At 37.3% G+C, this 20987-nt stretch overlaps 1 protein-coding gene across 1 annotated transcript in view; it reads left to right on the top strand.

Moving 5' to 3' along the window:
- Positions 1 to 20987, top strand: part of LOC122801053 (O-acyltransferase like protein-like) — a 676941-nt gene that overhangs the window by 574030 nt on the left and 81924 nt on the right. The window contains exon 11 of the mRNA XM_044070575.1: positions 12659 to 12845. Within this exon, the coding sequence (XP_043926510.1) occupies positions 12659 to 12845 (187 nt within the window). The remainder of the gene's footprint in view (positions 1 to 12658; positions 12846 to 20987) is intronic.

Raw genomic sequence — 20987 nt, 5'->3', positions numbered from 1 at the left:
GCTTTGTTCATGAAGTGCTTAATTATGTTTTTTGTAATGAAGTAATTCTGTGGAAGGGCAGCTGAAGGTAGTACTGGCTGTTGTACCAAGGACAACATTATGTAATACCGCATGCACTTTGACCTAGCCTGTATTACATGGAATGGCTCCATATGCACTGTCATTCATTCATTTAAAGTTTGTATCAAATCTAAATGAAATAAGGCATCACATTTAGAAGGCTTATTTATAACCTGTCTGCGGAGGTGGTGCTGCAGTAGCATTGTCACCTCACAGTAAGATGCTGACCGGTTCGACTCTCAGCTAGAGTGTCTTCTGCGTGGAGACATGCGTGAATGGGCATACCTTCGTTGAAGGTTGTGTGTTAGGGCTGGCAACTCAGCACGTAAAAATCAACTGCCAATCATTAGCGGACAGAAGTTCCACTGTGGCAACCCCTAACCAGGAAAAGCCGAAAGACACAACATTTATAACCTGTTATTAATATATTTCCATTGACAAAATGATGGTATGTGTCAAAATGCTTTTTTACCAGGCTATGCCATGATGAGATGGCCTATCAACATTCTAATGGTGTTATTGTTTCTCATGCCACTCATATATTCCATCATCCTTGCTTTAAAAATTTGGATTGTGCATCCAGAACAATATTTTAACAAGTTTTTAAATACTATAACTTACAGTTTTTGGTACTGTCCTTCAGGAATCATTTTATTACATAATTCTCATTATTTTGTTTGAATACTACCTGCTTTGTCTTAAGACATGTTTATACAAACATTTCATCAAGTAAAATTGTTTCATGGTAGTGATGGTAGAGAAAACTTCTGAAGTTTGCATTTCATCAGACATAATGAAATTACTTCTGAGACCTGTCTAAATATAGGCTGCACCTGTTTCATATTCCAAATGGCACTTGTCTATTGATGCTCATGACAGATGGCAAGTCAGGGTATATGGGATGAGGCAGCCAGGCCTATTCCACCTTTCTCTGGTTGATAGAGAAACACTAGACATGGACTTATCACCTCCTGGCATAAACAAAGTGATCAATGCTTGTAAGATATGTAGTGGAGCTTGGGGACAAGCACATGCCAGACATTGCATGCATTGCACCAGGATGTAAGAGTAAAAACAGTACTGCATGCACATCCCTATGGGATTAGGGAACTTCAGTCACTACTGGCCAAAATATGATGGTGGGAGGAAGAACAAAACCATTCTGGCACTCAGAACTCTGATTTTCAGCTGTTGTCTGTCACCCATCTGAATATTTTGTTCTCCCCTCCCAGTCTTGCTGACCAATACCCCAACATGAACCCCTCACTGAATTGGTCATCATGTCATGGCACCAAAAAACTTTTGGCTGTTAGGAATAATTGCCTTCATTAAAGTAAGTGTCAAGTAGTAGGTATCTCAGGGCTTGCTATTGTGAATGTGAAGGATATCCTACAGGGTAGAACTGGAATGATCTCCATTTGTAAATTGGGCTGCAAAGTTTTCTAATATGTTTAGCAGGGATGCCAGTGTGATTATCTCATAATGAAAACCATTTGCAGCAGAGGCCGTCCCATTTTTTTTCTTTATGACCCTGGTTTGGGAAAGTATGGGTTATCAAGCTGCATTTTCCTGGAAATCACCTGGATGGTTGGCCTGGGGGGCTCACATTCTAAAGGTTCAGAGCCTCCTACCCCACTGGAGAAGATTAAGTCTGGTTGTTGATGGAGTAAGAATGTAACAGCTTATTGGACCGTCTGGCTTGATAAGCATGTTGAGCCAAATATTTTGGTATAAACAATTGACTTGGTTTCCTTAGTACTACAACAGCTTCCCATTTTATAGATTTGATAAGATAGAAATACTAGCTTTTGACATCATATTTAGGGGATTTGCCTTGACAATATTTTAACTTATCACAATTAACTTGCAGAGCAGTTATAGTTTTAAGTTGATTATATTTTCAATAAATTATCTTAATAAATAGAAAAAAGCCATTGGATATTAACTATATTGGTATTGTGTCTATAATTAGATGTGTGGAAAAGTCTGTGGTCCTTCTCCTTTGGTTCTAAGTTCTTAATGTATAGTTTGATGGCTTAATGTAAGGCTCTGAACTGAGTGTTTGAAAATTACAATGTCATCTAGTATATGCTATTTTTGAAATGAATAAAATAACCTATAATTATAAATATACAAGATGGGCTGAGAAAATGATCCTCCATTATTGGATTATATGACAGAAGAAGCTAGAGCTATAATGTCTAATATTTTTACTAGCTCTTCTGTCATCATCAGGTGATATAGTATACATTATAATGCTTCATTATAGGGAGGTTGTAAGAAACCTCCGGAAATATGAAGATATAGGTAATGGTCTGGATATTAACAGTAAGAAAAAGTACAGTGGAAAGGCACTCTAAAATCACCAAGAAAACAGTCAAAAAGTGCCTGTAGCGTAGAGTCAAACACCGAGGTAGTTTTCCAAGCTGAATTTTATTCCAAATACACATGAAACTTCACAGGTAAAAAGCACACATAAACGCCTTTGCAGTACATGCATTTTCGTCTCTGTAATCACATCTCCTCAGATGACCAGTGTTACTGTCAATTAGACCATTTATACATTAATTAAAAAAATCAACCAATAGGGCTCTGTGGTAACATTCAGAACCAATTGGTTTAAGGACCGGAAAGGAGCAAACAGCCGAGAATGGGTGATGGTAATGCAGAGAGGAAGCCCTCCATTTTGGACATAGGAACGAGCGACTGCAGAGAAGTAAATGAATTGACATTTAATCTGGAATCAACACCACTTGCTTTTTGAGATGCCCAAGCTCCTAGCACCTCTATGAGTGGATGTGCTACGCAAATTATAACTGGGCAGAAAACACCAACTTTTCCAAAGGCGTCTGCAGGTACTGTTAACAATATTAACAATCTTAAGGAAACGAGAGTGGCTGCATAGAAAATATTCTTTTAAATTAAATGATTTTAATGCAAAATAGCCAACTATCTCTGATTCCTACAGTATTAAACTTGACAATCTGGGCAAACTGATGTTAAAATACAGAACCTTGGACATTGAGAATGATTATTTAAATTAACGCATTGGTAGGGGAATAGTCCCTAAGGGGCTACGTGTTTGTAAATTTCCCAACAATGTACAGGTTGGTTATGTATTTTACAATGAATTGATTGAAGTGTTCAATAACTGTGGACTTGATATTTTAAGATTGATTATTAAAGAAAATGTTAGATGCCAGGGTGAACTGCAGAAAGAGATTAATTAGCTTGACCAGTGTATCAAAGAAGATTTTATTTTTACTATTAAGGAGGAAAAGGAAAAATATTTTAATATAAGATGTGAGACAATAAATGAGGTGATATAGTCCAAAGGAAACTAAAAAAGTTGGAGTGTGATGTACATGAATATAAGAGTGATACTAGTTATCCCAAGCCACGTTTTGTAGGATGCAATAAGAGCATTTATGGTAATAAACAAGGTCGTAATTATACTAACCATGATGGTAGTTTTAATGGTGATATCCAACATGAAGGGGATGATTTTGTTAATGAACAGGATTTCCCCCCTTGCGTAGATCTGAAAGATTAATGAACAAACCAAGGTATCAGCAAACAAATTTTTACTGGAGGGGGAGATATTAAACTATGCCCATCCCACCAATAGGGTTTCCAATGACATTTTAGTTGATGGTGTTAAACATATTTACAATTAATTTTGTATTTATAATTTTAGTAATATAACATTAGAGAAGGAACATTTTGATTTATTGTCCAAAGGTTTAAAGTTTATTCCATATAGAAAAGGAGATGTTACCAAGTCATTGCTAGACATTAAACTATTTTTGAGAAAAGTTAATTTAGGTCTTTTGTTACACCCTAGTAACCCGGACATCAAACAAGGTTTAAGATGAAGAACTATTTGTAATCCACCCCTCCATCCACAATTAAAAAATCTGGAGAAGATTATTGAAAATGAACTTGGGAATTAACAGAATAAGGTTAAATACAAATCTAATTTAAGTAATAAAGAACATAAATTATTGAATGATTTGAAATCTAACCTTAACATTTGAGTCATGAAACCAGATAAGGGAGGAGGGGTAGTAATCATGGATAACATTGAATATGAGGGTAAAATTAATTTAATATTAAGAAACGAGTGTAGATATTCTAATGCATCTAAGAATGAAGTAAATATAGCCTATAATAAAATTGATATAGTCTTAAATGATATGTTGTATGAAGGACTTATTGATTATAAAATCCTTTCCTACTTGAAAGTTGACAAACCTAGGGTACCAACAATGTTCGGGATCCCAAAGACTCATAAGAATGAGAGGGATCCACCTTTGAGACCCATAATCTCGGCTGATGGGTCAAAAACCCATCCACTTGCTAAATATGTTGATATAAAATTAAAGCATTTGTGGGTAAAAAGGGAAGTCATTCTAAAAGATTCATGGGATCTTTTGAGGGAAATATCAGATGAACTTTATCACGAAGATCTCCTATTTGTAACCATAGATATTATTGACCTATTTTCCTGTATCCCTTACTCCTCAGGCATGGAAATGTTTGAGGAGATTGTTTTTGATGATCAGGAGTTAACTCATAATGATAAAATATTGTGTGTGGCTTTAATGGATATGGCACTAAAGTATAATTTTATGTGTTTCAATGGGGAATTCTACCAGAAAATTCAAGGAGTGGCAATGGGGGTGGCATGTGCCCCCACTTATGCCAATTTAGTATTGGCAAAATGGGAAGAAAAATATATTTTAAACTCTGAATACACCCCCTGTTGGAACATCTATCGGAGGTTCCTAGATGACATAGTTATTTTTTGGACAGGAGGTAAGGAAAAGTTTGTAGAATTTATGGATTACATGAAAGGTACCACCGATTTCCTGACTTTCACACATAAAGTTTCTAAAGAAAGCCTACAATATTTAGTTGTAGAGGTGTATAAAATGAATAATAAGTTTGAAACTAAGATTTTCAGGAAATCTACGTTTTGTAATTCTTTTCTCCATTATCGGAGTGCCCACCCCCCACACTGTAAGAAAAACATTGTAAAGGGTCAATTTGTATGGGGGAGTCGTAACAAGCTTGGATACTGATTTCCAGATGGGGTGTAATTTGCTGGAAAAGATGTTTACCGAGAGAGGGTACCCCTTGGAATTTATAAATAAAATTAAGGGGGATGTTTTAGAAGGAAGAGGTACTAGGTTTAAATCCATTCAGGGACTTAAGGAACAAGTTAATGGCAGTGAAACATTGAAAATTAAAAATAATGAAAATACTGCCAATAAACAAGCAATAATTTTGGAGTATAATGCCTTGAATGATACCACCAAAAAATATTCAAAAAAGAGTGGAACAGATTTGTGGTACTTTCAGACCTGGATAAAATACCTAACCTCCATTTTAGGGTAGTTTATAAGAATTCACAGAGCCTTAAGAACATACTTGAGTATAGGAGTAGTAAACCCCCCCATAACAAAAGAAGATTAGGGGCATACAAGTGTGGGCATTGCTCTCAATGTGTGAACATTATGAACACGGGTAAAATGTACCTAGAGAACAGGAAAAGATGGATAGAAAGCGGAGATTATTATAATTGTGAGACTAAAGGAATAGTCTGTTTGGCTGTTTGTTCAGAATGTAGATCCTTCTATGTTGGGAAAACCGAAAGAATGTTAAGGAGAAAGATCTACGAACACAAATATGACATCACAGTAAAGAAGGAAACTAGTGCTTTGTATAAACATACTAAGTCCTGTACAAAAGCAGAATTCTCCTTCCTTGTTCTGAAACAGATTAAGAATGACATGGGGGGGGGGCCATGGGAAGAGAGGATATAATTCAGGGAACTGTGGTGGCAAGTTACCCTGGATGCAGGCAACTTCCCTGGGCTGAATGATTATGTGTCTATTTTGCCACTTTTGAAACTAAGATCTGCAAAACTTTAAAAACTTTGCTTGCAATCAAAACTTTGGCCAGTAGATAGCAATATTTCCTTTTTTATAATGCATTTGATTAATTTAATGCGTCCATGATAATATGTTTATTCTTCACTCATTAAATATAAATGAAATTATTTATTTATATGTTTTAAATTAATTGTATTATGAGTGTTATTTTATGTTTAGAATGTTTTTAAATAGGAAAAGTGCAATATTCATGAGGTTGTATATTAAATGTGGGTCTGTGGAAATGTCATTGTTTTTTTTTAAATTTCATGCTCAATTTGTATTGGTTGATTTTTTTAATTAATGTATAAATGGTTTAATTGACAGTAACACTGGTCATCTGAGGAACTCTGATTACAGAGACAAAAACGCGTGTACTGCAAAGGCATTTATGTGTGCTTTTTACCTGTGAAGTTTCATGTGTATTTGAAATAAAATTCAGCTTGGAAAACTACCTCGGTGTTTTACTCTATGCTACAGGCACTTATTCACAGTAAGACTAACATGCAAAGACAAAATAGAAGAAGAAATGAGGTTGAAACTCAGTAGCATAATAAAACTGTACAGGCAGTATTTCTAAGCTGGGTATTGTAGTTCAATATTATATGGCTGCACTATATCCTTCTTTAGTGTTTGACTGTTTAAATTCGTTCATGTGCAGACCAAGTTGCACATAAATTCTAAGGCATTTAGATTTCTATACTATACAACATCATAATGATGAAAAGATATGTGTGATAAAGTTGCGGTGAAGATTGGTAGTGAGAAAAAGGTTTTGAAGATTGTTTCATTTTACCAAGTGACTACCTAATGGCATAGTCTGTGGCATCATTTTAAATTGGTGTGCTTTTAAGTATGCACCATAAAAACAGAAGACTGGTGTATTGCAGGGTTATGTTATGTGGGAGATAGGTAAAGCAACATTTGGATGTAAGACAAAGGTGCACCATTGCTTTGGTTAGTGCAAGTCTAATTTTAAATACATTGAGAGACTACAGTTAACAAAGACTTTGATAAAATTGAGTTCACACAAAAAGGCAAAACAGTTTTACACCAGATGACAAGAAAGCATTACAGATTATTTTAGGAATCCTGCAGTATCTTGAAAAGTTTACACATGAAAAGAAAGTTTATTGGCAGGATATGTGGCTCACATCTCTAACCAACAAAGTGCAAACAAAGAGCAAGACGTAGTATGCATTAGTCTTTGTAGTTTATTAAGCATTCTGTCAAGCATTGTAATGCTTCATTTGGCATGTTGGTGTTTGGCACCAGCTCTGAACATCCTGTCCTGTGTCCATGGACCCACCATCCTCTACAGGGGAGCACCATACTGTAGGGGCCATATGTATGAGCTGTATTCCAAGTTATGTTGGATTGGGCTATACCCCTGCACTATAACTCCTTGCACTTTATGACTCCCACAGAAGACTCATTACTCATGACAAAGGTAATGTTTTGTACACCCCCATATGATGAATCCCCACATAGCAGAAGATGATAGGAAGCACCAGTGGTGATATGATTGCATGAGGCTGGAGGTCTCATTCCAAGGACTGTAAATACATTCCTCAGAAGACCACAGATAAAAACAGACATGGGAGAATTTACACCAAGTTCCAGTCTGAGGTATTTTGTATATAGTTTCTAATCTGAGGTACAAGAATTTTAGCCATAGTATACAAAAAACATAGGTATATGAATACAATCCCCCAGAGGTTCAAGGGGCAAAAACTCCCTGCAGTAATACTTTAAAGCTGTAAGAGTGAAATTCTTAATTCATTGTTATTTGCCTAAATCTCAGTTTATTTTACAAAGTATTGGGGCTCAGAGGATCAGTTCTCTCACTTCCGATAGGGACCCTTTATGGTCATATCATTTCATATGCCTGATGCAAACTTGTTTTGCTTCTGGCAAAATCCTTTCATGAATTCCATTGATAGTCTTTTGTTGTGCTGCGTTGTGTTGTGTTCTTTAGCATGAACTCGATGAACTTAAAACCATAGACAGATTGACGTTTGTAATCAGTACTGACAATTTGATGACATCATAGTGCATTATTAATGTCAATGATGATATGAAGGAGTTCTACCATGTCAGTTTATTAATAACGCTTAAAATATTCAAAGAAGCATATCTTTGGTAAGATCCTAACCTAACCAATTAATATGCATACTTTAGTCCACTTTCTCTTCTTCTGCATGAACAGCATGAGTTCTATTACTATGCATGCAGGAAATAATAAACATACTTTAATCTGTGTTAGTTCACAACAAGTATATGTATCTGTATTATGAAACAGATTCAAAATCACTAATCTCCAATTTAGAGTTAAGATTACTGACAAATGTATCTATGTCTTGCTCAATTCCATTTTAAAGGAACATGGAATTAAAGGTTCATTTAAGTCTGAATTTTATAGTAAACATGGCACATATACCTCCCTTAGTAGGATTATGAGTCATCTTCTAATGGTGGGCTCAACATCATTACTCAGTATTGTTCTCCCTTCATCTCCTATCAGCATTATACATGGGTGATCATGGCATTCATTTTGGGCACATGTGAACTTATTGTAGGAGCTGTTGTACCATCTTAATGTCATTTCCTCATTTAAGTTTCCAAATGGACACAGACATTACTGTCAAGAGTTAAATCCTCACCTTTCTACCCTCTTACTTCTAGACTTATGCAAGGCTCCATTTGGGTTCCTTTGCTGTGCTCAGTGAACAAGCTTCCATTGAAGTAACTTGTGTGACAGAAGAGTTGGCATAATTTTGCTCTACCAAGCCCCCCCAACTAAAATGCTTGCAGAATAAGGTTGTCCTACTGACTGCATGAATTTTAGAATTAAGTACTTGTGCCTCATTTAGCAATGCAGATCATAGTGTTATTAATCCTATTTGTAAAGGGGTGTCTGTCTGGTATGTCTACACAGCATGGAAGCATTCTATGTCAAACAGCTTTTCTTTGATTTTGTACTGTTACGGTTTGTGAAAATCACACTGACTTGCATGGAATGAGAAGGCAGTTTGTTGCACTGTTTCACTCTTTCTAACTATAGCGCAACCATGAAATTGGTATATATGAGTTAGGCGGGTATAGAGGCTTAGCTCCCCCACATGAAGGAGTGCAGGAGGGCTTACACCCTGGAAAAAAAATTCCCATTAGATTTAAGCCCTAAACATCTTTGAGAAAATACAAATTCAGGTTACTCTACGTTTTTTGAGAGTGGTAGGTATAATAAAATAAAATCCTTCCCTTAGTCTTACAATAATAATAATTAGATACTGTATTTTTATAATTTTGTTGAGCCAGGGTTGACAAATTTAGCATAATTGGAATGTTCTATAAAATTCCCTAGGGTTTTTATCTGTCATTGCTATGTATATGATATATAACATTACCTCTTCTCCCTGTAGGAACAAATGTCTATAGTCATTTCTTTGCTAGGGATTTGGAGTGCTTCCAGTTCTTAGTAATTGCCAGGGTTTTTATATGTGTAAAACAGTCATCATAATAACATATACCAGTCAGAGGAACTCAGACTGTCTTGCCCTGAATCCTTGAAGTATCTTTGGAGATATAGGTTTCAGTTTTATCCTACATCCTGAGGACCAGGTTTAATGGACTTTGAAACATTCTGCTACCACCTATGGAACAAAGCCCTCCCCGGGATTCAATAATGCCTTCACAAAGTATACACTAAGTATACACCGTTCTGAGTGAACAGAGAACAGTCATAACACATGCCTTCTTCCTTCTAATTTTAGTTTTTCTACTGATATTCTTGCAGCTTTAAATATTGACAGGGATTCATAAAGGTTACCACAAAGTGTAGACTACATATGCACTTAGTGTAATCTTTCTGAGTGACTAGAAAGTACAAAGAATGTGATAAGAATGTTCTTGAATACGTATCGTGTACACTTAGTGCAGGCTTTATTGGATCTGGCCCCCAGATTAATCACTTCCTTCTTCTTGTTCTTGTCCCTTCTTCTTGAGGAACTGCTGTAGTTTTACATAATACACATGCGGCTTGATTACTACAACTCCCTTAATCTGGGAGTTCTTTACTTAGGGATTGACTACCTTCATCTGGACCAGAATTTCATTGCTCACCTACTGGCAGGTATTTATTGCCAAAATATTACAGTGATTTTTATTGGGGAGGTCATAAATAAATTCAGGTATTTTGGAAATACCTCAGTGTTAACAATGTAATTAGGCCAAATCAGTAATTGAGTGGATTAGAGAGAGAGAGAGAGAGAGAGAGAGAGAGAGAGAGACGATGTTCAAAACATTTGGGGCTATGCATGGAAAGATATTGGGAAGAGACATATGCAATGAATTTAGAGAATCTGGAGGAGAACATAAGTTTGATTCTGATAAATAAATTAGGGGCATTTCAAACTATTTCAGACAGAATAAAAGTGGAGAATCTGGTCATTATGTCCTATGTTTTAAATGCAGTCAGGAATCCCTTGATTCAAGTTCATCACAAAATGCTACTGAAAATGCAAGAGGTAATCAATAAGAGTGTCCGGGGAAGAACGGCAGGAGAATAGAACTGGGAAAACACAAATTCCCACTTGCTTTGGAGGATAGGGTTTACTTGATACAGCCAGATACAACATGGCTTTACATCTCACTCATTTACAGCAACAGACAGATCAGCCCTAAGATGAAGATAGAGGAAGAAAAAGAGATGGTCTAGAATGAGTTCCAGGTAGCTGATGGTTAATGTGGAAGGCGGCATTAAGTCATCAGGAGATTATAAAGTAGGTACTGGAGCAACTTATTATGTATGTTACTATTCTGTGTTGGCAGAGAAGGTGTTAGAATGAGCATAGAGAAATGGTTTAAGCAAGGAATAAAGGTGTGAAGACAATTTTAGGGGAACAGGGAGAAAAAAGAAAGGAAGACATTTAAGGAGCTCCAATTAATGCCGGGAAGTGAAGATCAGGAATGGTTGGTTTCTATGTAGCTAAATCAGGGCTATTAGGTACCATATAGGTAAAGATAGGACAAAGGGTCTAAAAGAATACCCTTGGAAAAAATGGAACGGTTTGTAGAAAAAGGAGAGAAAATGAATATCATAGTGTGAGAAAGGAGGGAAGGGGGTAATCTCTTGGATATTCCCAGGATGGGATAAGGGGGAGCCTAGGAAGATTAGGGAGATGGCCCAGACTCAAGGATCAACAAACAAGAATTGTTTATGGTTGGTATCTCACTTTACTGATGCTTCACAAGGATGGTAGGAAGGCAATTGCCAGTTATTGGAGGTGTTAGCAAACAGGGACAGGATTAATATATATGATCTGGAACTCTGACAAGATAAGGACATTTTGTTTGTTCCTATTTGTTGTCTTAGAGGAAGCATGCAATACCAACTTCCTGGAAATCTGGGAGGTTCTGGAGTTTATGAATTTAAACAGTGAACAGGGAAAATAGGAAGGACTCAGTAGTTGGATGGACACTAGGGGTGTCAGTAAAATATTGCAAAAACATGAAAATCTGTACAGTAGCACAGTAAATTACTGTATTATGTATAGGAACTGTTTTCATGAAGTTATTATTTGTTATTCTAATGTATTTTAACAAAGCAAATGGTGTTAAGGGAGTTCCTAAAGAATACAATAGAGTTTTCAAATCATATGAATGACAGAAGGGTATCGGTCACTATAATGCTGATGAATCATGTGCATAATACAAATATTTGTTATAAAGTCAATTATGTCTTTGAGTTATCATTTTCATATGTGGTAACAGTGAGAGTTGTCACACTTTATTTGTGTTATGTACAGTTGTGCAAGCTTATAAATTTAATACAGAATGCAATTAAAAAACATATTACACTGAATTTGTAGAATCTGATCTAACTACCCATCCAGTATCATATCAACTATGTCTAGTGTTGGTGTACTTAGCTGTACATGTTCTGGGCCCACTCAGCTGAAAGAACTGGTTTGATACAATCTGGCTAAGCATCTACAATTTGCCTGCTTCATATTGTTGAAGTTCTTATGGTGTTTCAGATTGCTCAAGGATTTTAGTTATTTCCTTATTATATTCCAAATATGAAGTACTTCACACCCCATTGGGTATATCAGCTGTTTTCTCTGGTCAGCTTTAAGTGGTTCCTTAAAGCTCACATCTTTACTGTAGCATTTTCTTCTACTTTACATGCTTTTAATACTGTTTTTAATTTATGTATCACTGAGGATTTACTTATGCCTGAACCTTAACATGTTTTTTTTTGTAGCAGGCTTAATAAGCATCTTAATAATGCTTTAACTGAAATAAAGGAATGGCACTTCTTTTTGCTAATGAATGTGAACAATCCCTATCCACTATAAAAAGCTTGAATACCATGAAAGGGTGCATGCATGTTACCTGGCATTTGAGGTGTAGTAAACATGTATTTAAAATGCCTTTGCACTGGTGTAAAATCTCAGAATTATGTGCATTTGTTCACCATGGCACATCATGTTTTAGCAAGTTAGAGAATGATTATTGTTAAGAAATGAAATATGTGACAATGTTATTTTGCTTGTTAAAGACTGTAATAAATTATATTAGTTTACTTGTCTGATACATTATATGCGAGAGAGAGATCTGTTACTGAATATTAAGTGTCTTTATGACTACTGTTTTTTCAGATATGGGCTTGTGCTGGCTGGTCTTGCTGCTTTGTGATTATGGCTGTCATAATAACATTGGCCTACTGCTTGAACGACTCCCCTGAATCCTATTCTGTCACAGCTGCTGTTTACCAGGCATTGCATAGGTCCCTGTGGGCAGGAGCAGTGGCTTGGATTATTGTAGCCTGCGAAGAAGGATATGGAGGTAAAGAAAAATACTTTTGAAAATAAGAGGGAGTCTGATACAGCTCACCTAAGCACATGCATACATAATAGCTGGGACATTTTTATCAGTTGCATATAATTTTTTTATTGTAAATATTTCAAGGATGGGTGAACAAGTGGCACAGTGCAAATGCTTGTTTGGAAGAATACGTTTCACTAAATGAACTCAGAGATCTGATAAAAACTACTTTGCAGATAGTTAAGAAAAACATAAATACAATTCTCAGCAAAACATCTGGATTACTAACTAAAGGATAAAAATAATGCATCTGATCAAAAATATTATTGTAGATAATTATTGCTTAACCACAGGATATTTTGGCCGGGTTGATTAAGTATTTCAAATCAAATTTATCATACAATAATTACTTCATAAATTATAACAGTCTTATAACAGAGTATATCTATAGCTATCTATCTATAGCTATCTATCTATCTAGCTCTCTCTGTATATATATATATATATATATATATATATATATATATATATATATATGTATATATATATATATATATATATAGAGAGAGAGAGAGAGAGAGAGATGTATGACAGATATAGATAGATTAATTTATAGCATCTAAAATATGGGATGTATGTTGGTTGCAGTTCCTCACAAAAATACAGGTTCTTAAGCGCCAGGTAACATTTCATCATCGACTGCTTCAATAACATGAAATTAATCAAGGTGAGATAAAAATAAATGAGTACAGAATGAACAAGTACAGGAAGTGCTCTGTGTCACATGACAGACTGAAAAAGATAGCACAAATTGAAATTTTTTTCTTATGGGCAGCAAAATGTAAGACGTTTACAGTACTTGGAACAGCAGAGCTTGACATGTATTATTGACTGGGGATCTAAATGTTCCAGATGTAGGCTGGAGCACTCTGACATCAGGCATATGAAAGAGCAAGAGCATTTTTTATGCCCTACACATAGTAGGATTCAGGCAATTTATACTCAAACCTGCATTAAATGTATTAGTCTTGGACACGGTAATTTCAAATGATAATAGGAAGAAAATATCATAGTTGTGGGCAATTATTGAGGATCAAGTGATTACAAACAGATTTACTCACCAAGTCACACCAATTAAAAATGAGAGTTTGGACTTTAAAGTGCGAATTTTGACAAAATGGGGTATTATTTTAGATGTCCTCTAACAAAAGGGGTATAAAATGGTGTGGAAGAGCAAATAGGCATTTAAAATGATACTACAGATGTAAGAAATATAGAAGGTACTGGTTTCAAATGCAGTCCTCCCAGATGAAATTCACAAGTGTGACAGAAGAATGCACCCAGAAATGTACAGAATCATGGACAGTAGTACAGACTCTATGTAAACAGTCATTTGGAACAAATTGTTTAGGAATCATCAGTGGTGAACAGTATCCACTACACAGGAGAACACAGAACACAGACTTTGTTTGGCATCAAGGATAACCAGTTGGTGAAATAAAATTGGTAGTAGATGATTTGTCACCAAAAAAGGGGCATGGATATTTGTTGATGCTAAGGTGGTTGAGGACCGACCTACTCTAACTTGTGCCAAGGACCCATGCTAATTATGTGATGGGTCTACTTGCCACTATTTATCAGAGTGTGCCCACCATAAAGCCCAGAATGCCTAGATCAGTAAGCTACTGCCTGGTAGTGTCTAAATGTTCAGCAGACTGGGTTATCTGGGATTGTACAAAATTTGGATATAAATGCAATCAACTTGCCAAAATGAACTAAGGATTACTATACTGAATATAAATTCAGGGACAGGATGCAGCTTGGAACTGGATGACATAATGCTAAGGAGGAGACTGGATATTTTATGTACACAGGAGACAGGGCAGAAGGCAGTACAGTGAAGTCTTCTGGTCTAGGATCCAAAGCATACTACTGAGGGTGAGGACAGACGAAATCGTGTTTGACTTGAGGTGAGACAGGATCATCTAAAGACAGAGAGGAATGCCATCACTATCAGTGGCAGACTCACTGCACCAGTGCAGATATAAGGCAGTCATCATGATCTCGGCCTGTGCTCCACAACAAGGCTGGGATAGTGAATAAAAGAGGGCATTCACACAGCAGTTGCAGGACTTCTTTTATAAAGTAGGACAAAATTACATGGTCTTGATAATGGGGGACCTGAATGCTCATCAGGACAGATAGAACAGGTTATGAGGATTACCTGTCTGCAAATGGGTGGGCCAACAGGAATAATGAAGAGAAGCCATTGTAGACTTCTGTCTGGCAAATGACTATGACCAACACATGGCCCACCAAGAAAAGCAGTGATAAGATCACATACAAGAGTAGTTAGTATGCAACTCCAGTAAACTGTCCTATTAAAGAAAGGGTTGTGATGTCAAATCAGATTTTTCCAAATCATTTCTAATGAAAGGTAGGACCCCAGCATAAACCATCTGTGGCCACAATTATCTGCAGCTGTGATCATTGAAGCATCTAAGGTCAACAGAGACTAGGCTGATGAACTGGAAGTTGACTGGAGTGAAAGCAAAAAAAAAAAAAAAAAAATTCAGGACCCTACAACCTCAGGATGAAGAGGAAATAAATAGAGATGAAGAAGAATTGCAGAGCCTCAAAGTGACATGTATGAACATAAAAGAACAGATATGTGGCCGAACCAGGTAGGGAAATTAAGTACATAAGGAATGTTGGTGGTGGAACGCAAAATCCTAGTTATCAGAAGAAAAATAATAAGTGCAGGACAAGCAGGAGATGGAAGAGATGGAACAGTCTCAGAAGGAATACTGGCTAGTTAACAAAGAAGCTAAGAAATCAGTCCCAATGCAAAAAAAACCCCGATGTGTCAGAGAAGCTCTACCACCATCCGGAAAAAGTGACTCAGTAGAAGGCACAATGAAGCTCTATCAGGTTGTAAGGAACAGACAGAAAGGTAAAGAGGATAGTCAACAGACACCATTCATGAGGGATGGCAGCAATAATCTGTTCAATAGTCCAGAATGCAGTGAGTTGGCTTATTAAAATTTCCTACAGAGTCATTTGTCAGGAGAACTGGGGAGCAAATGGTTCCAACTATGAAATTATTCTTTTGAGCAGTGACGGACTCTGACTTGCCTAGATTTAATAAAGCCTTACTAGCTTTAATGCTACTGGCTGCCAAAAAAGCAATTACTAAAAAATAAATCAAAATATAAACCAAATGTTACTGAAGTACTAAAGCAAAGGAGATAAAGGAACTGGGACTGGAATCCTTAGAAAAAGGAAAGAGCAACTTACATAGAAGTAAACAGGATGTGTGGGAGCAGGACACGCAGAATAATGTTCAGGAGAAGCAGCGATGTTTATGGGAAGAAAAGAAGTTTGTTAAATGTTGAAGTGAATGCTAACTGTGAAAAAGGAAATGTTTACTGGGCAAAAAATGTTATTATGGTTTGTTTTCTTATATATTAATGTATGTGAACCTGTGATACTATTCTAATTGCAATTTAATAAAGATGTTTAAAAAATGCTCCAGATGACATTAAGAGCAAATGGAAGGGGTACTTCAAGAAGCTTCTGGATGAATAAAACTCAACAGAAGCTGTGAAGCCACATGTACAGTCATGATGAAAGAGGAAGAAGAACCCACTCTTGAAAGTACAAAGTGTACTAGGAAAAAATGAAGTCAGGAAAGCAGCAGGATTAGATGAAGTCACAGCAGATATGATCAAGATATTGTGGTCATTAGGGGAGAAACGGCTTCTGAGGGAACTTAGCATGGTATGGGCAGAAAGGCTTATCCCAGATGACTGGAGAAAAAGCATTCTAGTGTCAGTGTACACAAACAAAAGGGATATTCACAGCTGTGCATACAGTAAAGTAGTATTAATCTCCTGTCACATTGCATGAAAGGGCTGCAGATGGTGACACATAAACACAGATACAGACTAGTAGAACCTAAGAGGGGTGATAAATAGCTCAGATTTAGATCAGGATGCAAGTACAATTGACCTGACATTTGCAGTGAGAAAGACAGTGAAGAAGAAGATGATGAAGGGGAAAAAGTCCAACCAGGCATTCCTTCATTCAGTGGAACCATATGATAAGGTCAAAAAAGATGCTTTGTGCAGTACTGTAAAGGTATGAAGCCCCAAAAACTTTTGTAGAATTAGTACAAACGATGTACAAGGACTCAACGACACACAATGGGATTCCCAGTGGGAGTGGATATGCATTAGGGTCAGGAATTGATCCAGTACAGTGACCTAGGCAACTGCTTAGGATCTGGTGCTAGCTGGAGGTCAAGTCTTGCAACACTAAAAAAGTAAATTTTTTTTGTCCCATAGCTATTGATGATTTTCTGCTCAGCATGCTGGCTGTAGTCTCTCTTTAACTGGTGAATGCTCTGAGCCATTGAGAATGGAATTGGTATGTAAAGTGAGAGGTAGGTTTTGCATTATGGTTAAAGCCTTTACCTCAAAGTCACAAAGTGTGGGGTTTAATTCTAACTGTGGGTTATTGGCTAGGCTTAAAATAGCCCTACATGGCAGTTAGTCTAGTATTCACATCTGAACCTATGAATGAGAGACCTCCAGGAAGTTGGCACAAGATTTAACTGACACATCAGGAGTAGCAGCATCAGTGTGGCACACTCACAGTGAATGGAAGGTGAAATGTCTTCTCCTTCATTTTCAGCAGCAGTCCTGATATGGGGGTTTCCTTTGTTTTGTGATCTTAGCTTAGGGGTACTTAACAAGCCGCAGAAAGGAAGAAAGCAAGCAGATCAAGTACCAACCATTACAGGTGTGTTTGTGTGTGCGTGCATGCGCGCTGGAATCTGTGCATGTGTGTGTGTGTGTGTGTGTGTGTGTGTGTGTGTGTGTGTGTGTGTGTGTGCAGGCGCACGGGAATCTGTGCATGTGTGTCCATAGATATATATATATATATATATATATATAAAACATATATATGGATACAATTAATACTGCTGAGTCTATCATTGGTCGACATCCGTTTAGTCTACAAAATTTTGTTGATTAAACAGATGGTTGACAGGTGTGCGAGATTGCACAGTATTTCCCTGATATTGTGCAGTCTTGGTGTTGATTTATATAATTAGCAGGGGGTGTGAGGGGTGTAGGGGGTATGATGGATATTCTGTTACCAAGATTAGTGGGAGAATCACAAATGGTCTTAGTGAAGGTGACATCATCCACCAAGATTATTGCTAAAATTTATGATTTGGTATGAGAGAGATAAAGAGAAAAATATTAAAGGAGAAAGAATGTTGAACATTCACAAGGCACTTGATTCAGTGAGTTGGGACTTTATGATGATGACTTTAAAATAGATGCCTCAGGAAAGTCAGGACTTTATGGAGTATTAAAGATATACCTCAAGATATACCTGAAACTGGCTCACCTCCAGCTATCCGATATTGGCTCTCTTTTAGAGCATATATTGCTCTATTAATGACACTGTAAACTATTCCTCAGTCTGGATCTATCTGTAGTATCAAGAATCACCTGGGGAAAGGACTCGTATGTTCAGTGCACTCCTGCCATGCTCTGAATCCTGTGGCGTCCTGTTACAGCATTGTTCAGATAACAGCTGGCTTTCACATCTTATGTCTGTCTTAGTCTCATGAGGATGTAGGCGAGTTAAGCACTTGAACTAGAGATAGGAACTAGAGATAGGAATAGTCTTTACCTATGCAGGAATAGTTTTATTTATGCAATCATCCGTAACTGTGACAACTTAGTTGACTGTTAAAGCTCACAGTCTACATTCTACTGAACCTCACCCTTAAATATATGCTTGGTGCGCAGGCTCTGTGTTGCAATTCTACTATTTTCTCCATCACAAGCTAGTAGGGGCCCAGTCACTGGGATTGTTTGTAAAGGGAGGGTTTGAAGTCACGTAGGAAGCCTTACATTAAGCAACCATCCTACTTGCAATAACATTGTCAGTCTAGCCTGCATACCAGGTAGTACTCTGGCCTGTTAAATTATTTGCTGGCTGTTCCAGGATGTTTTCAAGGGAAAATAGGCTATTCTGTATGTCCGTGACTGTTTTAAGGGATTCAAGTGCAGGCTGTATGCTCCAGACCATTTTTAGGGAGACTAGTTGAGTCTTTATGCTCTACAGTACTACTGAATGATCGCTAGCCTAGGGAGAACTTTTAAGGGAGATCCGTGTAGTCCCTGCTACAGGTAGTTATTCTATTACTGCTAGCCTAGGATCCATGAGCTCTGCCTAACTGCAAAAACAATTGTACCAGGGTCTCAAACGGTTTGGTTCTGTGTTGTTCTGTTCTGCTACATATACCCTGATGGCTTCATGTTGTTTTATACTGTATTAATGCCAACTACTGTGGAATTCTAGAGAAGTATAGGCATTACGTTGTTTCTAAATTTAAACCCTTAAATCTCTTCAGCCCAGATAGATCCACTGAAATAATGGACATTCATCAAGAATACTGGGAATTATTTCAGTGCACTCCGCAGTTGAATCTGTGGGCCTTAAGCATTGTTAGATAACAGGTTTAATTAGTCTGCTTAGTCCATGAGATCGAGTAACACTGAATGCGAAGCACAAGAAATGTACAGAATCATGGACAGTAGTACAGACTCTATGTAAACAGTCATTTGGAACAAATTGTTTAGGAATCATCAGTGGTGAACAGTATCCACTACACAGGAGAACACAGAACACAGACTTTGTTTGGCATCAAGGATAACCAGTTGGTGAAATAAAATTGGTAGTAGATGATTTGTCACCAAAAAGGGGCATGGATATTTGTTGATGCTAAGGTGGTTGAGGACCGACCTACTCTAACTTGTGCCAAGGACCCATGCTAATTATGTGATGGGTCTACTTGCCACTATTTATCAGAGTGTGCCCACCATAAAGCCCAGAATGCCTAGATCAGTAAGCTACTGCCTGGTAGTGTCTAAATGTTCAGCAGACTGGGTTATCTGGGATTGTACAAAATTTGGATATAAATGCAATCAACTTGCCAAAATGAACTAAGGATTACTATACTGAATATAAATTCAGGGACAGGATGCAGCTTGGAACTGGATGACATAATGCTAAGGAGGAGACTGGATATTTTATGTACACAGGAGACAGGGCAGAAGGCAGTACAGTGAAGTCTTCTGGTCTAGGATCCAAAGCATACTACTGAGGGTGAGGACAGACGAGAAATCGTGTTTGACTTGAGGTGAGACAGGATCATCTAAAGACAGAGAGGAATGCCATCACTATCAGTGGCAGACTCACTGCACCAGTGCAGATATAAGGCAGTCATCATGATCTCGGCCTGTGCTCCACAACAAGGCTGGGATAGTGAATAAAAGAGGGCATTCACACAGCAGTTGCAGGACTTCTTTTATAAAGTAGGACAAAATTACATGGTCTTGATAATGGGGGACCTGAATGCTCATCAGGACAGATAGAACAGGTTATGAGGATTACCTGTCTGCAAATGGGTGGGCCAACAGGAATAATGAAGAGAAGCCATTGTAGACTTCTGTCTGGCAAATGACTATGACCAACACATGGCCCACCAAGAAAAGCAGTGATAAGATCACATACAAGAGTAGTTAGTATGCAACTCCAGTAAACTGTCCTATTAAAGAAAGGGTTGTGATGTCAAATCAGATTTTTCCAAATCATTTCTAATGAAAGGTAGGACCCCAGCATAAACCATCTGTGGCCACAATTATCTGCAGCTGTGATCATTGAAGCATCTAAGGTCAACAGAGACTAGGCTGATGAACTGGAAGTTGACTGGAGTGAAAGCAAAAAAAAAAAAAAAAAAATTCAGGACCCTACAACCTCAGGATGAAGAGGAAATAAATAGAGATGAAGAAGAATTGCAGAGCCTCAAAGTGACATGTATGAACATAAAAGAACAGATATGTGGCCGAACCAGGTAGGGAAATTAAGTACATAAGGAATGTTGGTGGTGGAACGCAAAATCCTAGTTATCAGAAGAAAAATAATAAGTGCAGGACAAGCAGGAGATGGAAGAGATGGAACAGTCTCAGAAGGAATACTGGCTAGTTAACAAAGAAGCTAAGAAATCAGTCCCAATGCAAAAAAAACCCCGATGTGTCAGAGAAGCTCTACCACCATCCGGAAAAAGTGACTCAGTAG

The sequence above is a fragment of the Protopterus annectens genome, chromosome 1.part0 (assembly GCF_019279795.1).
Source record: "Protopterus annectens isolate FY-2018-M chromosome 1.part0, PAN1.0, whole genome shotgun sequence".
Lineage (NCBI taxonomy): Eukaryota > Metazoa > Chordata > Ceratodontiformes > Protopteridae > Protopterus > Protopterus annectens.
Note: the sequence above shows the minus strand (reverse complement) of the source record. Positions and strands in the feature narration are given on the sequence as shown.